This window comes from Colletotrichum orchidophilum, assembly GCF_001831195.1.
Source record: "Colletotrichum orchidophilum strain IMI 309357 chromosome Unknown Scaffold_21.1, whole genome shotgun sequence".
Classification (NCBI taxonomy): domain Eukaryota; kingdom Fungi; phylum Ascomycota; class Sordariomycetes; order Glomerellales; family Glomerellaceae; genus Colletotrichum; species Colletotrichum orchidophilum.
The window spans coordinates 367560-386861 of record NW_019172977.1 but is presented as its reverse complement, the minus strand read 5'-3'; the positions used below and the strand labels follow the sequence as shown (position 1 = coordinate 386861).

At 53.3% G+C, this 19302-nt stretch overlaps 7 protein-coding genes across 7 annotated transcripts; 3 read left to right on the top strand and 4 right to left on the bottom strand.

The window, feature by feature from the left end:
- Window positions 1–711: 711 nt before the first annotated feature.
- On the top strand, window positions 712–1552 carry CORC01_03564 (uncharacterized protein; the record flags this gene model as incomplete). The annotated part of the gene is made up of 2 exons (XM_022615213.1): window positions 712–885; window positions 1061–1552. The coding sequence occupies 2 exons, from the start codon at window positions 712–714 to the stop codon at window positions 1550–1552; spliced, it is 666 nt and encodes a 221-aa protein (XP_022478391.1).
- A 443-nt stretch (window positions 1553–1995) lies between these two features.
- CORC01_03563 (CRAL/TRIO domain-containing protein) lies at window positions 1996–3229 on the bottom strand (the record flags this gene model as incomplete). Its single annotated transcript, XM_022615212.1, has 4 exons — window positions 1996–2667; window positions 2733–2856; window positions 2918–2967; window positions 3053–3229. The coding sequence occupies 4 exons, from the start codon at window positions 3227–3229 to the stop codon at window positions 1996–1998; spliced, it is 1023 nt and encodes a 340-aa protein (XP_022478390.1).
- A 1044-nt stretch (window positions 3230–4273) lies between these two features.
- On the bottom strand, window positions 4274–5256 carry CORC01_03562 (prefoldin subunit; the record flags this gene model as incomplete). The annotated part of the gene is made up of 6 exons (XM_022615211.1): window positions 4274–4390; window positions 4441–4566; window positions 4626–4724; window positions 4796–4907; window positions 5035–5160; window positions 5222–5256. 6 exons carry the CDS (start codon window positions 5254–5256, stop codon window positions 4274–4276), a joined length of 615 nt encoding a protein of 204 aa, XP_022478389.1.
- Window positions 5257–6364: 1108 nt separating this feature from the next.
- CORC01_03561 (uncharacterized protein) lies at window positions 6365–7479 on the top strand (the record flags this gene model as incomplete). The annotated part of the gene is made up of 2 exons (XM_022615210.1): window positions 6365–6467; window positions 6677–7479. 2 exons carry the CDS (start codon window positions 6365–6367, stop codon window positions 7477–7479), a joined length of 906 nt encoding a protein of 301 aa, XP_022478388.1.
- Window positions 7480–7693: 214 nt separating this feature from the next.
- Window positions 7694–10166, bottom strand: CORC01_03560 (RINT-1 family protein; the record flags this gene model as incomplete). The annotated part of the gene is made up of 3 exons (XM_022615209.1): window positions 7694–8113; window positions 8164–8213; window positions 8267–10166. The coding sequence occupies 3 exons, from the start codon at window positions 10164–10166 to the stop codon at window positions 7694–7696; spliced, it is 2370 nt and encodes a 789-aa protein (XP_022478387.1).
- A 2911-nt stretch (window positions 10167–13077) lies between these two features.
- CORC01_03559 (uncharacterized protein) lies at window positions 13078–14057 on the top strand (the record flags this gene model as incomplete). Its single annotated transcript, XM_022615208.1, has 4 exons — window positions 13078–13105; window positions 13176–13244; window positions 13303–13630; window positions 13685–14057. The coding sequence occupies 4 exons, from the start codon at window positions 13078–13080 to the stop codon at window positions 14055–14057; spliced, it is 798 nt and encodes a 265-aa protein (XP_022478386.1).
- Window positions 14058–15118: 1061 nt separating this feature from the next.
- CORC01_03558 (glycosyl hydrolase family 47) lies at window positions 15119–18273 on the bottom strand (the record flags this gene model as incomplete). Its single annotated transcript, XM_022615207.1, has 3 exons — window positions 15119–15413; window positions 15468–16477; window positions 16528–18273. 3 exons carry the CDS (start codon window positions 18271–18273, stop codon window positions 15119–15121), a joined length of 3051 nt encoding a protein of 1016 aa, XP_022478385.1.
- Window positions 18274–19302: the final 1029 nt, after the last annotated feature.

Here is a 19302-nt window from a genome sequence, read left to right as displayed (position 1 = left end):
TCTGCGCCTTGTGACCTCGACGATCGCCATCCTCCTCCCCTTGCAGCGTTTCTGTACTATGTAACTAGGAATGAGGTTTCTTTTCTGGTGATCAATCCGTTCCGCATAGTGCCACCGCCCCTCCCAAGGTAACTGAACAGTCTCCTTGGACATCCAGGTCTGTCTTCTGGTCCGTGTTCCATACACCGAGCACAGCTCACCCTTCTGGCCACTGTCCGATCTCGGCGGTTCTCGTCCGATTCCGGGGTTTGGAGTCTGAGGTGGAGAGAGAGAGAGAGAGAGAGAGGAGAGAGCATCACATGTCGATAACGAGATAAGATAAACCCGCGCTAGCTACTGATAAGGCTTTTCGGTCGTTGGGCCGGGGGCAGCGGAAAGGTGGGCGCGCTGACGGGAAAAGCACAGGTCAGATCGGATGACGGGGCTCGACGCGCACCGATGGGACCGGGGGGCCGTAATTACGTCCCAGCCGCGGCAACTAAATGGAAGTAAACATCACACCGAGACGCATCCCACCACGACCAAGCCCCGCCGCGCGCCAACGTCGCAACATCGATTCGTTGATTCCTGGCTAGAGAGACACAGGCAGACCCGTCTAGCACAGCTCACTAGTTGACACCTGGGGTTTCCCGCCTGACGAGTTTATAGGGTAGGTGGGGAGGACGAAGTAACCCAAAAAAAAAAAAAAAAGGGAGGAGAAAGAAACAAATCATGGAGAATGCCCACAGGAAGATCGAGCTGCAGTCTCGCGATGACCTCGCGTATTTGCTCAACAATGTCCGGCGCGCCGCGCAGGAGCAGCTGGATAATGCGTTCCCGCACATTGAGGGCAGCAATGCGCAGGAGGACGAACTGCGGGCGCCTATTGAGCGTCTGGTGAACGAGGTAAGTTCACTGAAGTTGCTCTTGCCATGTCGCAATTTTTTGGTCACTCCATGTGTCTCGCCAACTCTCTCATTACCTCTCGCGTCTCTGGTTCGGGTGTGGACGAAGAAGCGAACCGTTTCCTTGAAAGACAAAATCAATCCTAGATTTCTGCTAACAGCAATCGCCGGAACAGTACATCAATAAAACCTTCACCTACGCAGCTCCAAATCTCTCCATCAACGGTATGGACACCGACCCGGCAAATTTCCTCTCCGACAACCCCTCGGACGAGCCAGAGGAGGCCTACGAACCCTGGGACGCGCGCCTCCGCCAGCGCGTCGAGGACCTCGCGCGCGAAGAAGAAGATCTCCTCAATGAGATCGCCGCCCTCAAGAAATCCGTCCCGGGCACCATCGCCGCCGCAATGACCAACGAGTTCAAGGCCGCCGCCGCCGCGGACGATGCCGCTTTCGAGGCAGCCAAGAAGGCGAGGGAGGACGAGGCGAGGGAGCTCGAGGCCGAGGTGCTGCCGCTCGAGACGATGGAGAGGAGGGGAGAGATTAAAGAGGCGTTTGGGTCGGCGGTAGGCGGGCTGGGAAGGTTGAAGAAGACGATGCCGGCTACGGTTGCCAAGATGGAGAGGGCGAGGGTTGCGGGGGAGTATACTGTCACTGAACGATCGTGAGATGTACGATGAGGAGTGAGCTTTGCTCGTAAGGGAGTTATGGCGCTGGGAACTTATACCACAACAACGGGCATCTGCTAGAAAGCGGAAGACCCAGGGGTAGTGCTTATTATGCTAATTGCGGTCTATAAAAATCCTCTGAAAACTTGTAGGTGATGATTGCCTGGTTTGCAAATGTGTCATTCAAAAAGGTCCAACGGTCAAAATGAAAGTATGTATAATGCAAAATAGCAAAGGTTGCCAGGTTCAACACGTGTATGAGCGTTTCTAGGAAAAGAAGCTCTTGTTTTTAGGTAGCCACCCGTCTTCCACCCAACCCAGTGTCTTCACCCCAGACACAACACCATATTTGTCAACGCCTTCTTTCTAACTGCTCATCCAGCAGCGCCGTACTCGATTCGCAACGTCAATTTCAATGCACGCAACCTTCTCAGAGATAGCGTTTATGCCGCAGCGGGAGCCTTGGCGTCAGCAGTAGCATCAGCCGCAGGAGCGGCGGCGGCGGCCGGGGCAGTGACGGTCTCGCCGCCCTTGTTCTCAATGACGTCGCCGGCCGCAGTAGCGGCCTTGGCCTCGGGCTTCGCCCACCAGGGCTCCTTGGTCCACTCGGCCTCGTGCCACGGGCCGGCGTCGCTGAGCTGGCAGCCGCCCTGGCACTCGCACTTGCCACCGAGGGACTTGGGCAGATTCTCGGCGGGGATCTGGTTCAGGAGCTCCTTCTGGTAGCCTGAGCCGAGGATGTTGATCTTGGAGACGGTGACGGGGTCGAGCCAGCCCTTGACGACGCTCCAGACGGTAGAGAAGCCCCATGGGGCATTGATCATGTAGAGCTTGCCGAGACGCTCGGGGTAGTAGTTCTGGGAGACGACGGAGGCCTGCTTGACGTAGCTGTAGACTTGGGGGACGCGAGTGATGGTGACGCCCTTGAGGTCCATGATGGTGCAGCAGGTCTCGACGAGGTGGTTGGACTTGCGGGAGCAGGCGGGGAAACGGGGGTCGGCGCACTTCTCGTACTCAACGGCCAGGTTGGTCAACATGCGCTCGGCGGTGGTGATCTTGTACATGGCGTTCAGGTCGATGCCCCCAAGAGCCTCGATGTAGACAGGGCGGCCATCCTGTGAAATAGTGCATTAGTAGGTGAAGGTGCCGATCAGGGTATCTCGTTCCAGAGGTGGCGTACCTTGTCGGTCTTGTGGTAGTACTGGGGATAGAACTTGAACACTTCCTCCTTCTCAGGGTATTCCCAGTTCGGCACGGTGTTGTCAAGCTTGGTCGTTTTCCGCCAGGTCTCGAAGTCGACAAACCTACAAGTACGCGGTCAGCTGCTGTTGCACAATCTGATGCAGAAGACGAGGCACCACTTACATCTGCTTGGCCAGGTTGACATCGAACTTGCGGGCGCGGAGGAAGCGCAGCTATCATTCAGCTGTTAGTCGTCTGTATGTGAAATACGCAGGCCTCTCTATTGTTGCGTTTCTGCTGTAAGATGGGAATGAATACCAGAGTCAGGGTGTCGAGGCGCTTGTCGTAGCCATCAGACTCAAGCATCAGACGCAACTGGGCGACCTGTGCTTTTTGCTCCGGTGTGAGATGGCCAGGGTGACCGTTGGCCGCCGTCGGAGCGACGGTCGGGTAGTCGTACTGGTCATACTTGGGATCGAGTTCTTGCTGGGACATGGTGGGAGCTTGTTCTAGGGGCCTTTTCGTTCACGATGGAAGAAGATCGGTGTAGCTAGAGGTAGGTAGGTAGAGGGATTTTGGAGAGGCGCAAAGAAAATGGCGGGGTGGAGGAAAGGAAACAGGACTTGGAAATAATAGGACAACAGCAACTGGTATTTTTCCTGAGGAAGTTGCCAACCAGGATTGTAGGTGTTTAGGAGAGAAGAGCTGGTTGTGGGGAAAGGTAAGGGAAAGGAAGATCTCTAGCGGGAAAGTAGGGGAGGCTTGAGAAGTCGAATTAAAGTGAACCTGCTGGCAGAATGCCAAAAATCGTCATAGCGACCGGTCCCGCACGCTGTTGCCCCTGGTTGCCCCTCACAAATTGGGCTCCCGTCAAACCTAGCCATCCGTCTACACCGCACTTATTACCGGGCACCCGCATCCAAGATACGAAGTACGTATGTCTTCCGCCGCAGCCCGGTCTTACGTAATGACCTGGAACCCACCCACGAGCAGCCATAGCCGCTGTAGATTGGTGCAGTTTGCCCTGCCAAACATCGTCTCAGGTCTTGGTTTGCGGGCGTTGTTCTGGATTGTCATGAATCGGTCACCTGTTAGCTACAGCAGTGTCAATGGCATCAAGGTCCTGGCCGACCGCTGTAACTTACCTAAGCTTGCCTGGCTGACCTCGGACGATGTCTCAACAGGTTAGCTATTGGGTGTGGGCGTGCATATTTAGACATCATCCTTCCCGCGCGTTAGATGTGTTGTGACGCTGCAGTCTGTAGTTTCGCACAGCACGAACGCAAACCTTCGCCTTCGTGATCGTTACAATTCCGTTTAGGGGTATCGGAGGCCTTCAGCCAAAACTTTGAAATTAAATCATCTACGTGACCCTTGCCGGGATTCGTAAGCTTGCAGGGCTCTTGCTTGAATACACGCCTTAAAGATCCGACCCTGTTGGTCATAGAGCCAATTTATGCTGTGCCGTGGGATGTGGTTGTGCAAAGTCGCAAAGTGGCAGGGTCATCAAGTGGTTTTGTTTGGTATCGAGCTTTTGCTTTAACTGCCGGCCTTGCCTTCGTCCTTTTCCTTCTTGATATCCTTTCCTTCTTCCTTATCTTTACGCTTTTGAACGACCTCCCAGTTGTACACTCTCGCGATTGCAACCTCCATAGTCTGTGCTTCATTAGTATGAGCGGTCGAGCCTTTCTAGGTCCTGAATGTACCGTGATCTGCTCTCTCAAGAAATCCAGGTCCTCCTCGCAGTTTGACAAACTCGTTTTCGCAGTGGATAGCTTGGACTCGAGCAGGGTCTCGGCCTCGTCAACGGGGTACGACAACATAACATTTGCCTAGCGTTCAATTAGTCTTGAAACCCACGACATTGTCCACCCGAGAGCAAGAATCCTACGCCTAGCCAAATGTACACCTCTTCCGTGGGCGGGATCTTTGCTTTGGAGTATAGCGTATCATTCAACTCAAAGGTCGTCTCGATTGGTTCATCCTCGCCCTGTATCTTGTGTCAGCGCCTCCTGTTTACTGACGCATCGGTGTGCGACTGTTTGCGTGTATATTTCCCACCTGTCTGAGCTTCAGAAACCGCACCGAGTCGAGGGTCTTTTGGATATCAGGAATCTTATCGTTCAGTCCAGCCATCCTCTTCTGAAGATTCAGCTCCATGAACTGGTATTTCCTGCGCAAAGTGATGTGTTACCAACTGTCCCCAAGGCCTAGCATTTCCTCCCAGGCGCCTCGTCGGATGCGTCGACTGAAGTTCTGTGTGCATGACCAGCCTGCCCAGTGGTGCGTGGGCGACTCACGAAATCATCTCCTGGAAGTTGCGCATCGTCGGCTCGACTTCCTCGCGGGTGGTGACGTAGTCTTCGACCTTGTCGACGAATGGCGCCTTGGGGATACCTCGAGGGTTGCTAGGCGTAGCGTCCTTGCTGCGGTGTGGTGAAAAATGGTCAGCTTGTGCGCACCGGCGAAGGAAGTTGAGAAACGTACACAGCCATCTCCGGCTTTTTTCCCTCGGCCGACATTGTGGAATTGAGCTGATGGTGCCTTCAGCGCATCTTCTGATGTTGGTAGGAACTCGCGATTTTTCGCAACGGTGTGGAGGGGAGCTGCAGTGACGGTCCGCCGCCCACCCAATCTAGGGTGGCCTGTTCACCGAGGTGAGGGGTCAAGGTACATGCTTGGTGGGGTGGGAGCTAGGTGTCATCCCGCACGACCTTAGGTTATGCTGGCATCGCCAGTCAGTTCTGGTCTTTAATCACTCTAGAAGTAACTTAATTGAGTTTCAATCTTCTGAAAGTGCGTGACAAATGAACGTAGAACAGGGTATCTGGACTCTTCTTGAGCAAGGTATGGCTTATGAACAAGATATGGTCCAAGCCGCCGGACACCACAAGTAAGGAAGTCACTTGCCATTCAGCAACATTATGTTACAGTATGCGGGTGAAACCTACTCTAACACATGTAAGAATGAAAGACCCAGAGGATCTCTATTCCTTGATCGCAAGGGTTAGATGGCGAAGAATGGTAGCCCATTGCAAGGGGTCCTAACGGTATATACGTTGCCATCCTCCAATGATTGAAAAGACAGACTAACAATCTGTTAGGCAGAAAGAGGAGGTGTTATTTGGCCATGATGCTGGAAAAGATAGAATGAAACAACAAAATTCGGCACGATCGCTATTTGGGATGAGGAAGGTCTTGCCAGCGACCAACGCACTCACGGCTACGCTTGTCCTACTTACTCATCAAAGGTGAAGGCTCACCGTTGCCAAAACGGGCTTAGCAGCAGCACGCCATGACCGTTTCGCATGTCTCCACAGACAGCTTGCCTTATCTGTATCGGGGGGTCTTAATGACTAGGTAATCTCATTGAGCTTAAACCAGCCAAAGGTTCTCATATTTCCCTTCAAAACTTACCGACGACTTATCTCTGACAAAATCACCGAGACCAATTGTCCCCGTCACATCCTCTGGTGCCTTTGCTCCTCACACTTGCTAGCCTCGGGTGGTGGATTCCTCTCTTTTCGAGAACGGAATTTCCCCAAGGAACCTTCTGAGGGCGCACCGATCAACGGTGGCGGGGCAGTAAACATAATAGAGCTCGGCAAACAGACCGACGAGGAAAGTACAATGGCGGACGCCGCGCTGGAACCCGAGATCGTTGGCGGTGCCCTGCAGACAGCCAAGGACCTGTTCTCTGGCGCTGCGGGCGGTGTTGCCCAGGTCTTGCTCGGTATGTTCCAAACGTCAGAGACGAGAGGGAGAGTTTGGTGATGAGAGAAAGGGCTTGGAAGCTTTTGGAGCCGACTTCGGAATCACAGCCGAACCTCACTCAACTTTCACGGCATTCTCGCTCATCTCACCCCGACGAACTCTGGTTAAGGAATTAACCAATCCGAGTTCGATTCCATCAAATCAATTGAAGAGCTAACACCCCTCCAGGCCAACCATTCGACATTGTAAAGGTTCGCCTCCAGACCTCAACAACCCCGACAACGGCCCTCAACGCCGCAACCCAAATTTACAAGAACGAGGGCGCCTTCGCCTTCTACAAGGGAACCCTCACTCCGCTCCTCGGCATCGGCGCCTGCGTCTCCATCCAGTTCGCCGGCTTCCACCAGGCCCGCCGCTTCTTTGAGTCCCGCAACGGCTCCACAGGCCCCCTCTCCTACGCCCAATACTACGCCTCGGGCGCCTTCGCCGGCGTCGCCAACTCGGTCATCTCGGGCCCCATCGAGCACGTCCGCATCAGGCTGCAAACCCAACCCCACGGCGCCGCCCGCTTGTACGCCGGGCCCCTGGACTGCGTCCGCAAGCTCGCCTCCCACGGCGGCGTCCTCAACAATGGCCTCTACCGCGGCGAGGCCGTCACGATCCTCCGCGAGGCCCAGGCTTACGGCGTGTGGTTCCTCGCTTTCGAGTGGATGATGAACGCTGATGCGAAGCGCAACAACATGGACCGCAAGGATATTGCGCCCTACAAGATTGCGTTTTACGGCGGTCTCGCCGGCGAGGCGCTGTGGCTGAGCAGCTACCCGTTCGACGTCATCAAGAGCAAGATGCAGACGGACGGTTTCGGCAAGGAGCAGAGGTACAAGTCGATGCGAGACTGCTTCGCACAGACGTACCGCGGCGAGGGCCTACGCGGCTTCTGGAGGGGAATCGTGCCGACGCTGCTGAGAGCTATGCCTGTCAGTGCCGGCACGTTTGCCACCGTGGAGCTGACCATGCGGGCTATCAGTTAAGTTTAAAAGACATAAAGACAATGCGAGAGGGCTTTTCATATTTAGATCATTCACTAGAAAGTGCACACGCAGGATTTGGCCAAAAAAAATTACTTCAGGGTCATAGTTTCTGGATCTATCATAACAGCTTGTTTGCAACAGTATGGCGTCTGTATATATAAATGCCCATCGTCGGTTTCGTCCCGACTAGCTCTGAGCCTGCTGTAGAAACAGTCTATTCTTTGTTCTCAACCCTGCGCTGCAAAATATGTCTAGCATTTGCAGGAGTAAGCGTGTCAATGTCCAGTTCCTCCAACAACTTCTTGGCCTCGGTGTTGTCGGTGAACACCCGGTCCGTGGCATCCTTGAGCGATAGAGTGCCCTCTTGGGGTTCGTTGGGAAGATTGAGTAGTTTCAGCGCGTCAAAGAGACTACCCAATGGCCCTACTCCATTTTGGATATACCTCTCGACTAGGGAAAAGATGGCGTTGACGTCGCGGGTGAACTGGGCGGCACCAAACGCCGTGAAGCTCTGCCTCATCAAAACCTCGCCCCAAAGCAGGTCCTGGAGTTTGTCAAGCGCTGAGCGCCACGTTCGTCGGAACGCTGCCGTACCAATAGCCTTGAGCAGGAAGTCGAAGTTGCGCTTTAGTAACTAGTCTGTGTTAGGGAAGACGCCGTAAAATGAGCTCCGGGTAGACCTACTCTCAAGGGTTCGTCGAGCTCGGGTGTGACAGCTAGTTGCAACGGATCAACTGTGAAATGGTTAGAATCGACCAGGATTCGACGTTGAAACTGGAAAACTCACTATCGGAACCGCTGTCACTAATTGTGGTCCAATGCGTCCGTGTCGCATAGGCTCTGAAGGCCTTATAATGAGAGTCGGCAAGCGCATTAACCAAAAACTCTTGCGCCGTTTTCCGTCTGAGGCTATACGCAGCGATAGTCTCATCAAAGAGAACACCGTCATCAGCTTCGGAGCCGGTAGCAGCAGAGGTACGGTCCTTGACCTCTTTGTAACTCAATTCACCCGACATCCGTGACGTCTCACCCTCCTTTGTTGCGCGACCCTGCAATTGGTCCCACAATGTCACGAAGAATTCCTCGTTACCCCAGTCTTTGAGCGTGTTGACAACGTGATCTGCGCTGCCGTAAACCTTACATAGAGATTCAAAACTGCCGGTTCCCTCAAGAGCGGCAAGCTGTTCTTTCGTAACGCCATGCAAAGTTCTGCCGACAGTCGATGTAAGTGCTTGATAAGCCTCGAGAGAGCCACGAAGACGGTCATGAAACTCGTCAAGAATATCGAGTTGTATACCGATCAAGAATCGAATCTTGTGTTTGAAGGCGCGCACCCTCTCGTATTGGGCTGTGATGGACCTTAACAGATCAGTGACTCGCACCGCTCCAAAAGTCGGCTTGGTCTTGCCCGTCGCAGCATAGTCGTAGTCAATATTTCGTGCATCGGGACTGTCCATGATAGCCTGAAAGCGCTCCAGAGCAAACTCCTTCTCCGCCTGGAACCAAGGCTCAAACCACTGCTCCAAGATCTCAGTAGCCAACCCAGGCCAGCCTTGGTCTGGGTCACCACCGTCGTAGTTGAACTTTGTTCGAATGCTTTCGTCGAATGTCATCAACTGCCCCATGAAGCTGCTCAAAAAGGAAGGGTTCTTGGACGATTCTGCAACTACATTCTGGACCTTTTCTCTCATAACGGGTAGCATGCTGGTGATGAAAGCACAGACAGGGTCGACATATACCAAACTACTACCCGCGGCCGTATCACGGAACTTGGCAGCCAGTATGAAGCCCAAGTTATCCCTATAAAAGTCCTCCCATTTTTCGATGGTTGCCAAGAACCAGGGGAAGCAGTGCGATCCAATGGCATCGGGTTTGCTCGTTGGCTTGTCGCTGAGAAAGTGGAAGCGGAACTCGGAGATAAAGATTCGTGACATGACATCGAATGAGAGCAAGCTGACGAGGGACTTGCTCAGAATGATCTCGGGAATCTGGAGGTCCAGCAACTTCTCGAAGCAGGCAAGCCACTCCTCGTCCATTTCAGAGCTGGGCTCGACCATAGGCCACGACCTCTTGCTGAGAACAGCCTCCAGTTCGCTCGACATTGTCTTCTTCATCTCTTCCCATAGGGCACCGGCAACGTTTCGAACGTGGTTGACGAGGTGTACCGCCGCATCATCGGCCGGTCCCGAAAGCTCCTCCAGGCGCCTCGACAATTGCTTGAGCTTTGAGTACGGCTCCAAAGCGGCCTTTGGGCTGTCGGGGAGGTGCGAGCGAGCTTCAGCCCGCAAATTTTCGACATCTTGCAGCAGCGTCAAATATTTTTGGGCGAGTTCGATTGTTTGCAGCTTCTTCATAGGTTGTTGCAGCCTCGCGATGGCCTGGTTTGGGGCGTCGGAAGCTGCCGCAATCTTGACACGGACGTCGATGCTGTGCTGGAGCTCCTGGAAGTCTTGAATACGCTGCGTAAGGGAGGACTGACGGTCGCCAGCCGTTTGGCGAGCTTCATCGAGCTGCTTGATGGCATTGTCAAGCTGGGACTGGAGCTGGCTGCGCTGCACCTCGACGTTGGCGATTAAGGAGTCGAGATTCTCGAGATCGGTGGTGGACTGGAGCTTGTCGTCGAGAAAATCTTCGACGCGGATGTCTAGGGCACCAGCCTGGGAGCGGCTTTGGGATATCGTGTTCATGCCGGGCTAGTCTTTGTTGCTGTAGCCGGTTGCGCAATGAGTGTTAACGTTCGGCACTATGCTTCGCGACTGTGGTCTGAACAATGACGTGGAATTGAGGGTAGCAAATGGTGGGGCGCATGCAATTAGAAAGCTGTGAGCATTTTGCAATACTGATGCTCTTATATTTGCATATATGCATGTATCCATACGAAGCTCGTCTCTTTTGCAACCACCTGGTACCCATGTTGACTACAGATAAACACCTGTTTATCTGTATTCCCCGATGAATTGAGAAACGTCTCCTAGTTAGATACCAATATGACGGCTCATCATTTCGGTTATATGGATACAGAGTATAGTGTCTCGGCTCGAGCAGTGCAGTCGAGTTTTGGCCATGGCGCAGTGACCTCCGTTCACCAGCCACATATTATTCACGTTCAACCAGGCCGGGGGCCGGCTTCTGCGGTCTCCGAGTAAAGCGACAACTCAGAGGGATGGCTTGGTCTCATGTGGCTGAAATGCTGCCCGTCATCAAACGATTACTGTGAGGCTTGGTAAGGTTGTTAGTGAGTCATCACGGGTTCTTCGCTGGCAATTGATGGAAGGCTGTGGTGCCTTCACGGGAGGATAGTTGCTCGGTATTGTGTCTGTGTAATCGGTAACCGGCTCAATACGCCAGGCGAGATCGCATAAAGATTGCGTCAATGGCTTGCCAGGCGTGTCCCTGCGCGAACAGATCCAGATGATGACAGTTTCTAATGCTCCCTAAGAAAGTTTCCCCAGGGATGGCAGTGTTGTTGATGGTCGCTGGGCTGGGCGAGGCAAACACATAGACTCCCGTGATCCGCGCAGTTCCGGTAACTCGGACACCGCAGGCAGACGGCGCTAACATCCCCGAAGGAGGTCAATGCGGACCGGCGAGGCAGAAGCATTGATTGACATTCGACAGCCGTGACAGGTGTCTAAATCAATATTTTGCAGCCTCAATAGGCCTTGAATCCTTGGTTGACGAACTCAAGTTGAAGATTGGACTGACCGCTATATCGAGCGGTGTGTTGGTGCAGCTTACCGCTGCAAAGGTGATGAAGATGGGACTTTGCATGGTGGGGATGAGAAATCGATGGGTCTCGATGGGAAACACGGAGCCGCCTGGGGCTCCTGCAGTAGAAGTATCCGCTGAGCAGGGGAGTCGACTGCGAATAGCCTCAGCTATTGCGCAAGATGAGCGAGCTGACCGTGTAAGTGCCAGGTCGCCGAGTGTTTGCATCCGCAAAGGTCCCGAGAATGATTCTTGGCTGTCGTCGGGGAAGTCTTCTTTCCAATGCTGTCGCCATGCCAACTGGGGCAAAGGGCTAGATTCCGTACTTGGTGCGCCGTCACAACGCATCACCAAGACTCGGCACGAGCGAATGAATGAAATCAAGGAAGCAACCCGATGTGTCGGACCCCGGCTTCGGGTCTCATCTCGAATGCAGGAACCGCCGAGATGCCGTCTCGAGTCGAGTCGTGTGCCTATTGGATTGGGTAGGGCAAGCGATGGACAAACAGGGAAAGCCATGAGATCCAAGAGGGAGTGTGAGTGTTAAAACAGCCCACTTGAAGCGGCGTTAGCAGGGGCTCTTGGCAAAAGAGACAGTGAGAGAACACGATCCAGTCGCGCATTTGGCTTTGGGTTGTTCTGTTTGGAGCTCAGCTAAAGAAAGCTGAGAATGAGCAGGACCTGACGAGAGGCTAGGCACGTAGAGGTTTGCGCTAAGATGCGGCCTTAGATTTGACGGGGGACACGGGACGGGGGACCCCTGAAAAGACGTCACCCAGCCACCGGGCTTTTTTTGATCTCTCACGCCTGTTTCCCTCCCGTGCTGGTGGAACCGCCTTTCCCACTACGGCAGCCCTGAAGCCCACGGGCCACAGGACAGCTGCGAAGCAGCGAAGGGGCCAGGGGCCTTCCCCCGGACAGTCTACAAGGTACCCACCCGTACCGCGCCTCTTAAAAGGTCTGACCCCACCCTTCCGCCCTGCTCGCCCAGGAACCGCTGCGACGCTGCAAATCGCCCGGACAACGGCCGCAGCACCAAGAGTAAATAGAGGAGGTTGGCGTAGCTACGTAACTCCTTCTGCCACCGTACTGTCGTCCCGCGCCAACTATTGTCTGCTCTAATGAGCAACCGCCGCACAGTCTTTTTGACCAAAAAGTGGATGGCAGGACCAATTGCGCATCCTCGTCGACGTCTCTTTTCCCAAACCTGTCACTGTCCCCCCTTCTCCAGATCATTGACCATTTTCTCCCACCCAGCCATCTGAATATTTCCTTGTACAGACGTACAAACCTCCCCGTCCGCCCCGAAACTGCGGGCATCCCGCTTTCAATTCTGCTTCTGGGTCACTTCTGCCAGAGAGACAAAACTAAGTCCAACCTTCCAACCCTCCCCTCCCAGCCATCCCAATATTTGCACCTGCATCAAACCACTTCTCTTCCCACCTTGAAGACCCGACCCGCACATTCACTTTGACACCTCTCACACTCACACTTTTGCTGTCTTCCCCGTCCTGCACTCCCGACGAAAGCATCAAAAGTGGAAGTTTGTTTTTGCGTCTGACAGTAACCGGAAAGTCTTCTCTCTAATCGCAGGTCCAACACCGTCCCGCATTCCTCGCGGTGTTCTCCAGCAATCAACTTGCCTCGTTTCTTCAACCACAACGAAGTAACCTTATCGCCTACATTCCAACGAGCCTCGAGTCCCTCGCTCCGCATTCCTTCCCCGCCGCGCGATCACCTCCCGCCGACGATAGGGAAAGACACCAAGCGTGCCAACGCTGAGGTGCCAGGACTAGAACCCCTCCGTCGCTCCGCTACAACGGAGGACGGCGTGGGTCACCAACAAGAAGCCATTCCTCTCGAGGATTGGACTAGAATCACACAGTCAAGATGCCGAAATTCCAAGTAGGCTGGTATCGTGAGTTGTCCCAGCTTCCAATCCGATGAGAATGAAAGAGGGAAATCCGACTAACATTGCGCCAACAAAGGGTTCGTACCGTTCCTAGGATACCACCATGTCTTGATGATCTTGATCGCAATCGCCATCATCCTTCTATGTGAGTTTCTCAGACTCGTTGCGAGACATCATGAATGGTGTGCTGACGTCTTTCATAGCTCTACTTTTGGCAGGTTGCTCGTCATCATCACCTTTGATCCCTGACATCTTCCTGCTTTCGCTGTACTATGATCATTACACGGCAGTCCCGTCCACGGCGCAAGTCGATTACAATGTCCACACCGCCATTGAGAACATTGCCGGTGATGCTCGCCTTGCATGCCGTGTCGGGTACTTTGGTATCTGCATCAGCCCGGACGGTGGAAGTTGGCTTTGCAGCAACAATGCCACCGCTCTCGCCAACGAGGTGTCTGTCGACCAGGACCCTCTGAACCTGATCTGGCTAGCCGCTCAGTTCAAGGATATGATTGTGTTCCCCTATCTCATGTAAGATCCCCCGCCTAGTCTCTTGCAGGGGCGCACCTCTGATAGTTCTCTTAGCATCATCGCCATTATCTTCGCCTTCGTCTGTTTCCTTTTGCTTGCCACCTTCCCGGGTTGGCACGAGGAGGAGGACTCCGAGGGTTCCGACCGCGAAGTCAAGCCCTTCCCTTCGCGCCCCGTATCCCAAATTTCGCTAGCCATCATCTTCATCGCCTCCATCTTCGTGCTGGTCTCTGTACTGTGGCAGCATACTGCATCCGTCGCTGCGTCGATTATTGCTCAAGATTTCGGTAACGGCGCGGTCCGCTCCGGTGTCGGTACTTCCGCCATGGTCCTCGGTTGGTTCAGCTTCACGCTGCTCATCATTGTCACCATCGGCCTATTGGTCATGATTCTGAGCATCCGCGTCCTGAGCCAGATGGTCGATTAAGCAGGCAGACAGCATTCGGGGTTGACGACGGAGAAGATTGAATGAGACGAAAGATTTGACGACGATACATGTGTGAAGAAGGTGGGTACCAAGTCCCAAGCAAGAGAAGAAGGGAAAACTTTGTATATGAAGGGCTTCTCACGGAGGGAGCATTATTCGAGCCCCTTTCCCCAACAGCACAATCATCGTCCAGCACAAAAAAAACCATCAGCATCTGGGACATCGGCGTTGTATATCGAGTTCTGCGTTTTTGATTTTCCCTCTTTCTTTCGGCTTTCATTCTGGGCCGGCATGGGGTGGCAAAACATGTCGAGGTTTTGCCAAAACCCCCCGTCATTTTTAATGTTGATTTGCTCGTGCGAGCAAAAACGAATATAGATGAGCAGCAGAAACGCATCTCTTTTCTTTCGTTTTTTTTTCTATAGAAGAAAAAAGAAGAAAAGATATTGGACGGACGTGCAGAGACAGTGCTCGCAAACGGAGAAGAAACGAAATCCGAGCAATGTGAAGGGAAATGGGGAAACGAAGTCGGACGCATGGAAATGGGAAATGTGTAGGAGTAAGCCATCACCAGTAGATGACGATGAGCAAGACGTCTGCAGAGGTGATGAGATGAGATGATTGAAGGAAATGAAATTGAACATGACAGACACAAAACTGGACTTAGTCTGGCAAGCGCCCCACTACCGCATTAGTGAAGTGACAGACAGATCAACCAAGCACAAAAACATGTGAGGATGGGCGACGATGAGATATAGAATAGGGTGTCTTGTCTCATCGAGGAGTATCACAGGAGAGACAAATTTAGGTAGAGTAAGGCAGCCTTGGCTAGTTCATCGCTGATCATTATGCTGCGGACTAGCCTTCAGCAGTCCTTTTTAACTTTATACAACGAACAATTTTTGAGACCAAGCAAATCGACCCAAAGCACGCCGCAACGCCGTAGTAGCCACCAACCGTGATATCTTATGCCAAAAAAGCCATACTCTCTGCGTCGCCTTCTCTCGGAGACGCACATACTGCAGAAGCACAAACTCACTCATCCAGTCACTCATCCCGTCTCAAACAGGGCGCTTGAACGGATGCGCCTCTGTGTTGAGCACCCAGTCGTCCAAGCTAACGACGTCGGGTGTTGAGAACAAGAGATAAAAGTACTTGAGCGTCTCGGCGATCCAGAAGCTCTCCATTTCATCCACAGGCTGAGGGTCTTTGGAGAGGACGTCATCGATGGCGCTACTGCCGTACTCGGTGCGAGTCGCCTTGATAATAGCCTCCCACATCTTCCATCCCTTCTCCTGCCACAAAGGGTCTCCGGTGATACGGTACATGTACCAGACGGACTCGATAGCCTCCGGACTTATAAACGATTAGTTTCGCTCCACGCATAAATAAGAACCTGCAAACACTTACCGAAGAATATAACGCCTGGCGTTGATGTCCACGAAGCCAGGCGGGATTTTCTCGAGCTCCAGCTTGTCCTTGACCCACTCCTTGTGCGAGAGCGGCTTCGGGTCGGGAGACTCTTCAAACTGGGCGATCTTGCCCACAATACCACCACTGACGGGTGCATCGTTGGGCACGCTGCCGGTATTGTCGTCGGTGGTACTTGCAGGGTTATTCAAGTTGAGCTTATCCTTCAGAGTGTTGCTGGCGGCCTCCTCAGCGGTACCCTTGCGGGGGTCCTGAGACACTGGTGGAGCAGGCTCTCTCTTCTTCAAGAGGTGCTCATCGACGTTTGAAGGGGACTTGTTGAGACCAGGCTCGGGGGTTGGGAACTCTGTTTTCTCGGCTGATCCCAACTTCTTCGGCTCATCCTGTGGAACGTGGATATCGGTCAGTGGGTCTTTCTTCTCGACGAATGACTCTGACTGGGTCGTCTCTTCGGTTGGCTTCTCAACAGGCTTGTTGCCTCTTTCAGTCGTTTGCTTGCGGAGAGCGTCTTGTTCCTTTTGGTGCTTCTTCTCACGCTGCCTCTCTTCCCACGCCTCGATTTGTGCCTCACGCCAGTCGGCGGACGGGTCGAGGTGCTCCCACCATAGGGTCTCATTCCACGGGCAGCTCTTGGTCGATGCGCAGGGCACCACAGAGGCTCCTTCAGGCATGATGCCAGAGGGCATGGATTCGTACGCCCAGACGCATCCGTCAGTGAGCTTCTTGGCGATCTCAATATCATCAGGTCTGTCGAAAATCTTGCCTCCAAGACCGAACATGCCACCAATGAAGCAAGTGAGATGTGTTACCTCATACTCAGTTCGCAGATCGTTTTCAGGATCGCCAGAGGTCAAAACCTTGGCGGAGAAAAGAATGTCCCTTTCCTTGGGAACCATGGGTCTGTACAGAAGCCACTTCTTCACAGCTTCAACCGTCTTGATATGCATCGTCTTGTACTTTGGCTCTAGACCGCCAAGAACGAGGTATTCCTACGCAAATTAGTCTTGCTCTTCAATCCAATATATGAAGTCTGAATTACCTTGGGGAAATATTCGTAGGTCGAATCTTGGCTACCACCCATGCTGTACTGCTGATTACCCCATCCACCAGGGGCCAGGCCTTGCTTGATGCAATCCCAAGAAGACTTGTCTGGCGTCGTGTCTGATGTCGTGGCAGTGGATGGCCTGCGACCACTGTTACCGGGGTACAAGGGCTGCTCGTTGGCCTTGGGCACAGGGAAGGCCTGCTTCTTTTCGATGTTCGCATTCTCGACCACAGGCTCGCTATTTTGATCAACACCAACGGCCCGCTTTGCAAGCGGGTTGCTTTCCGGCTCGCTACTGTTGCCCTTGGCCACACCAGTCTCCTGCGGCAGCAAGGCATCAGTCTGGTCACGCTTGACCTCAGCTGTCACAGGTTCGTAGCCCCGGGGTTCGCCCAATCGAGCAGCTGCCGCACTGGCGCTGGCAGCCGCTGCCTGTTCCTCTTGGTAGATAATGGCTTCTGCGGTCCTGTTGCAGCCAGAGGCGTCCAGTTGTTCAGGGAAGATGCCATCAATGGTAGTGCCACGGTTCTGGAGGTCCTCAAGAGCGTCGGTAATTCGGGCAATGGCATCGTAGTACTTATCTTTACCAGTCAACTGGGCAAGGCGTGTGAATTCCATGCTCAATGAACCCAGCTCTGCCACACTAACGGACGTAGCCCGGTGCGGTTGGGACGCGTACTCGGGCATCCAGTTGTAATACAAGATGGGCATGCGGTTGGGGGTATCAAAGATACCCATCAAGATTTCAGCGAGTTCCACGGCCTTGTCCAGCAGCACATCGTAGCCGCCCTCCTTGCCGCCACTCACGTCGTAAGCAGCAAGAAGACCGCCCAAGTATCTGATGGTGGTCTCAAAGACCGGGATATCACGGCGCGTCGGGCTGTAGGTAAAGTCGATCTCCTTGACAGCCTTGACTGCCTCGGCAAACTCCTCCTTCATGCCCATAATCCAAAGCGTATCAAGGCCGTCCACGAGAGTAGCAGCCCAGCCACAGAAGGGATCGCGATTTTGGCCGCTGACGGGCGAAAGCTCATCATGCATCCACGCGAACTTGCGGTATCCGCCCCAGGATCGTAGCATTTCGGCCTTGATTAGGGCTAGGCGCTTTTCGCGCTTTGTCTTGGCAGCCTCCGACTCTGGCTTGAAGTCATACTGGATCTTGGGAATATCTTTCGGCTTGCCAGTGGGGAGGGGAATGATTTCGTCTGCTGGAACGGGGAAGTGCTCGGAAACCTTGTGCCAGTGGATCTGTGATGTCGAGATTGACTGCTTGGCATGGAGGTCCTCTTCCAGATCCAGAGGCTTTGTGGGCGCTTTCGTGACCTCGGGCGACTTAGTAGCCTCGACCTCGTCGTTGTAGGCATGGATGGACAGTGTGGGACCAGAGAGAGTGTTGGTGGGCGTCTTGGCCTTCTCCGTCTTGAGCTGAGGAATCTTGACAGTCGGCTTGGCCGTCTGCTTTTGAGGGTTCTGCTCGGGCTCGTCTTCCTCTTGATCATGGGGATGTTCGCTATCGGGAGGCGGTTGGTTGTTGAGGGGCTTGTTGGAAGCGGGATCGTTCGCGGGGGGTGGCTTCGCGGGTTCCTTGTGGACATTTTGGCCCTTTTCGGGCTCGCTGGGCTTGATACTGGTGGATTGACCTGTGGAATCCCATTCGGGGTTTTTGAAGACCTGGTACAGCATGAAGACCATGACGACAGCGACGAGGATAACATAACGGCTCCGTCGGCGGGGCATCATGTTTGCGGGCTCGCCGGAGCGAGGCTCTCGGAGCACGTTTGAGGAAGAGAAGATGTGATGCTGTCGCGTGCAACGCTGCAGGTAGCGCAAGACAGTCGATGGATGGAGAAACGTGGGTCCAATGAAGTCGAAAAGCAGCAATGATGATGGCTATGCTAATTCGATGTCATTTCTCGGGTTACGTCGTCGTCGTTGTTGGGAATGGAAAGCTAAAGCTAAAGCTCAAGGCAAAGGCAAAGCCAGAGCCGGAGCCAGGACCACGAGGGAGCTGGGACGACGGGCACGGGGAATAAGGAGCGAAGGAACGAATGGGAATGAAGGGGACAATTGAGGGCCACGGATTGGAACTCGGCGCAAGTAGGTATGCACTTGGTAGGCACGTAAGACGGCAGAAGAAGAAGAAGAAGAAGAAGAAGAAAGAGAGAAAAATTGAAGGTAGCTACGTAGAGAATGGATTGAGAAGGCAACCTCGGAAGATGAGGTACCTAAGGGAGAAGTAAGACAAGAAGGACCAGGTAAGGTAGGTGGTGGCATGTACACAAGCCAAGGTTTTCTTTTTTTTTTTTTTTTTTTTTTTTTTTTAAAAAAACACTAACTTTGTTTTGTAGGGTTGGGATTAAGACAAAAGAAAAGCCAAGGTTAAAAAAAAAAAAACAACACAAAACAAGCGGGGGGGGGGGGGGCGTCTCCCCCCCCCCGGTTTTTTTTTTTTTTTTTTTTTTTTTTTTTTCTTAAAAAAAACCTGAGCTTGTCTCTGAGGGATAGGAGTAAGCGCAGAGACAAGCCAAGGTTTAAAAAAAAAAAACGCAGCAAAGGAGCCGGGGGGGAGAGAAACACCCCGGATCTCTTAGGTAAGACTTTTCCGGGAAAGATGGTCCAAGAGGGTGCCACCGGTGAGTAAGGAAACTGATACCTACCAAAAGTTATCCAGACGTACAATTGCCAGTAGCACACACCACCAGAAACATGTCCAATTCATGTGAATAGGTTCACCGTCCATCCAATGTAGTCTACACAGGACAGTACTCT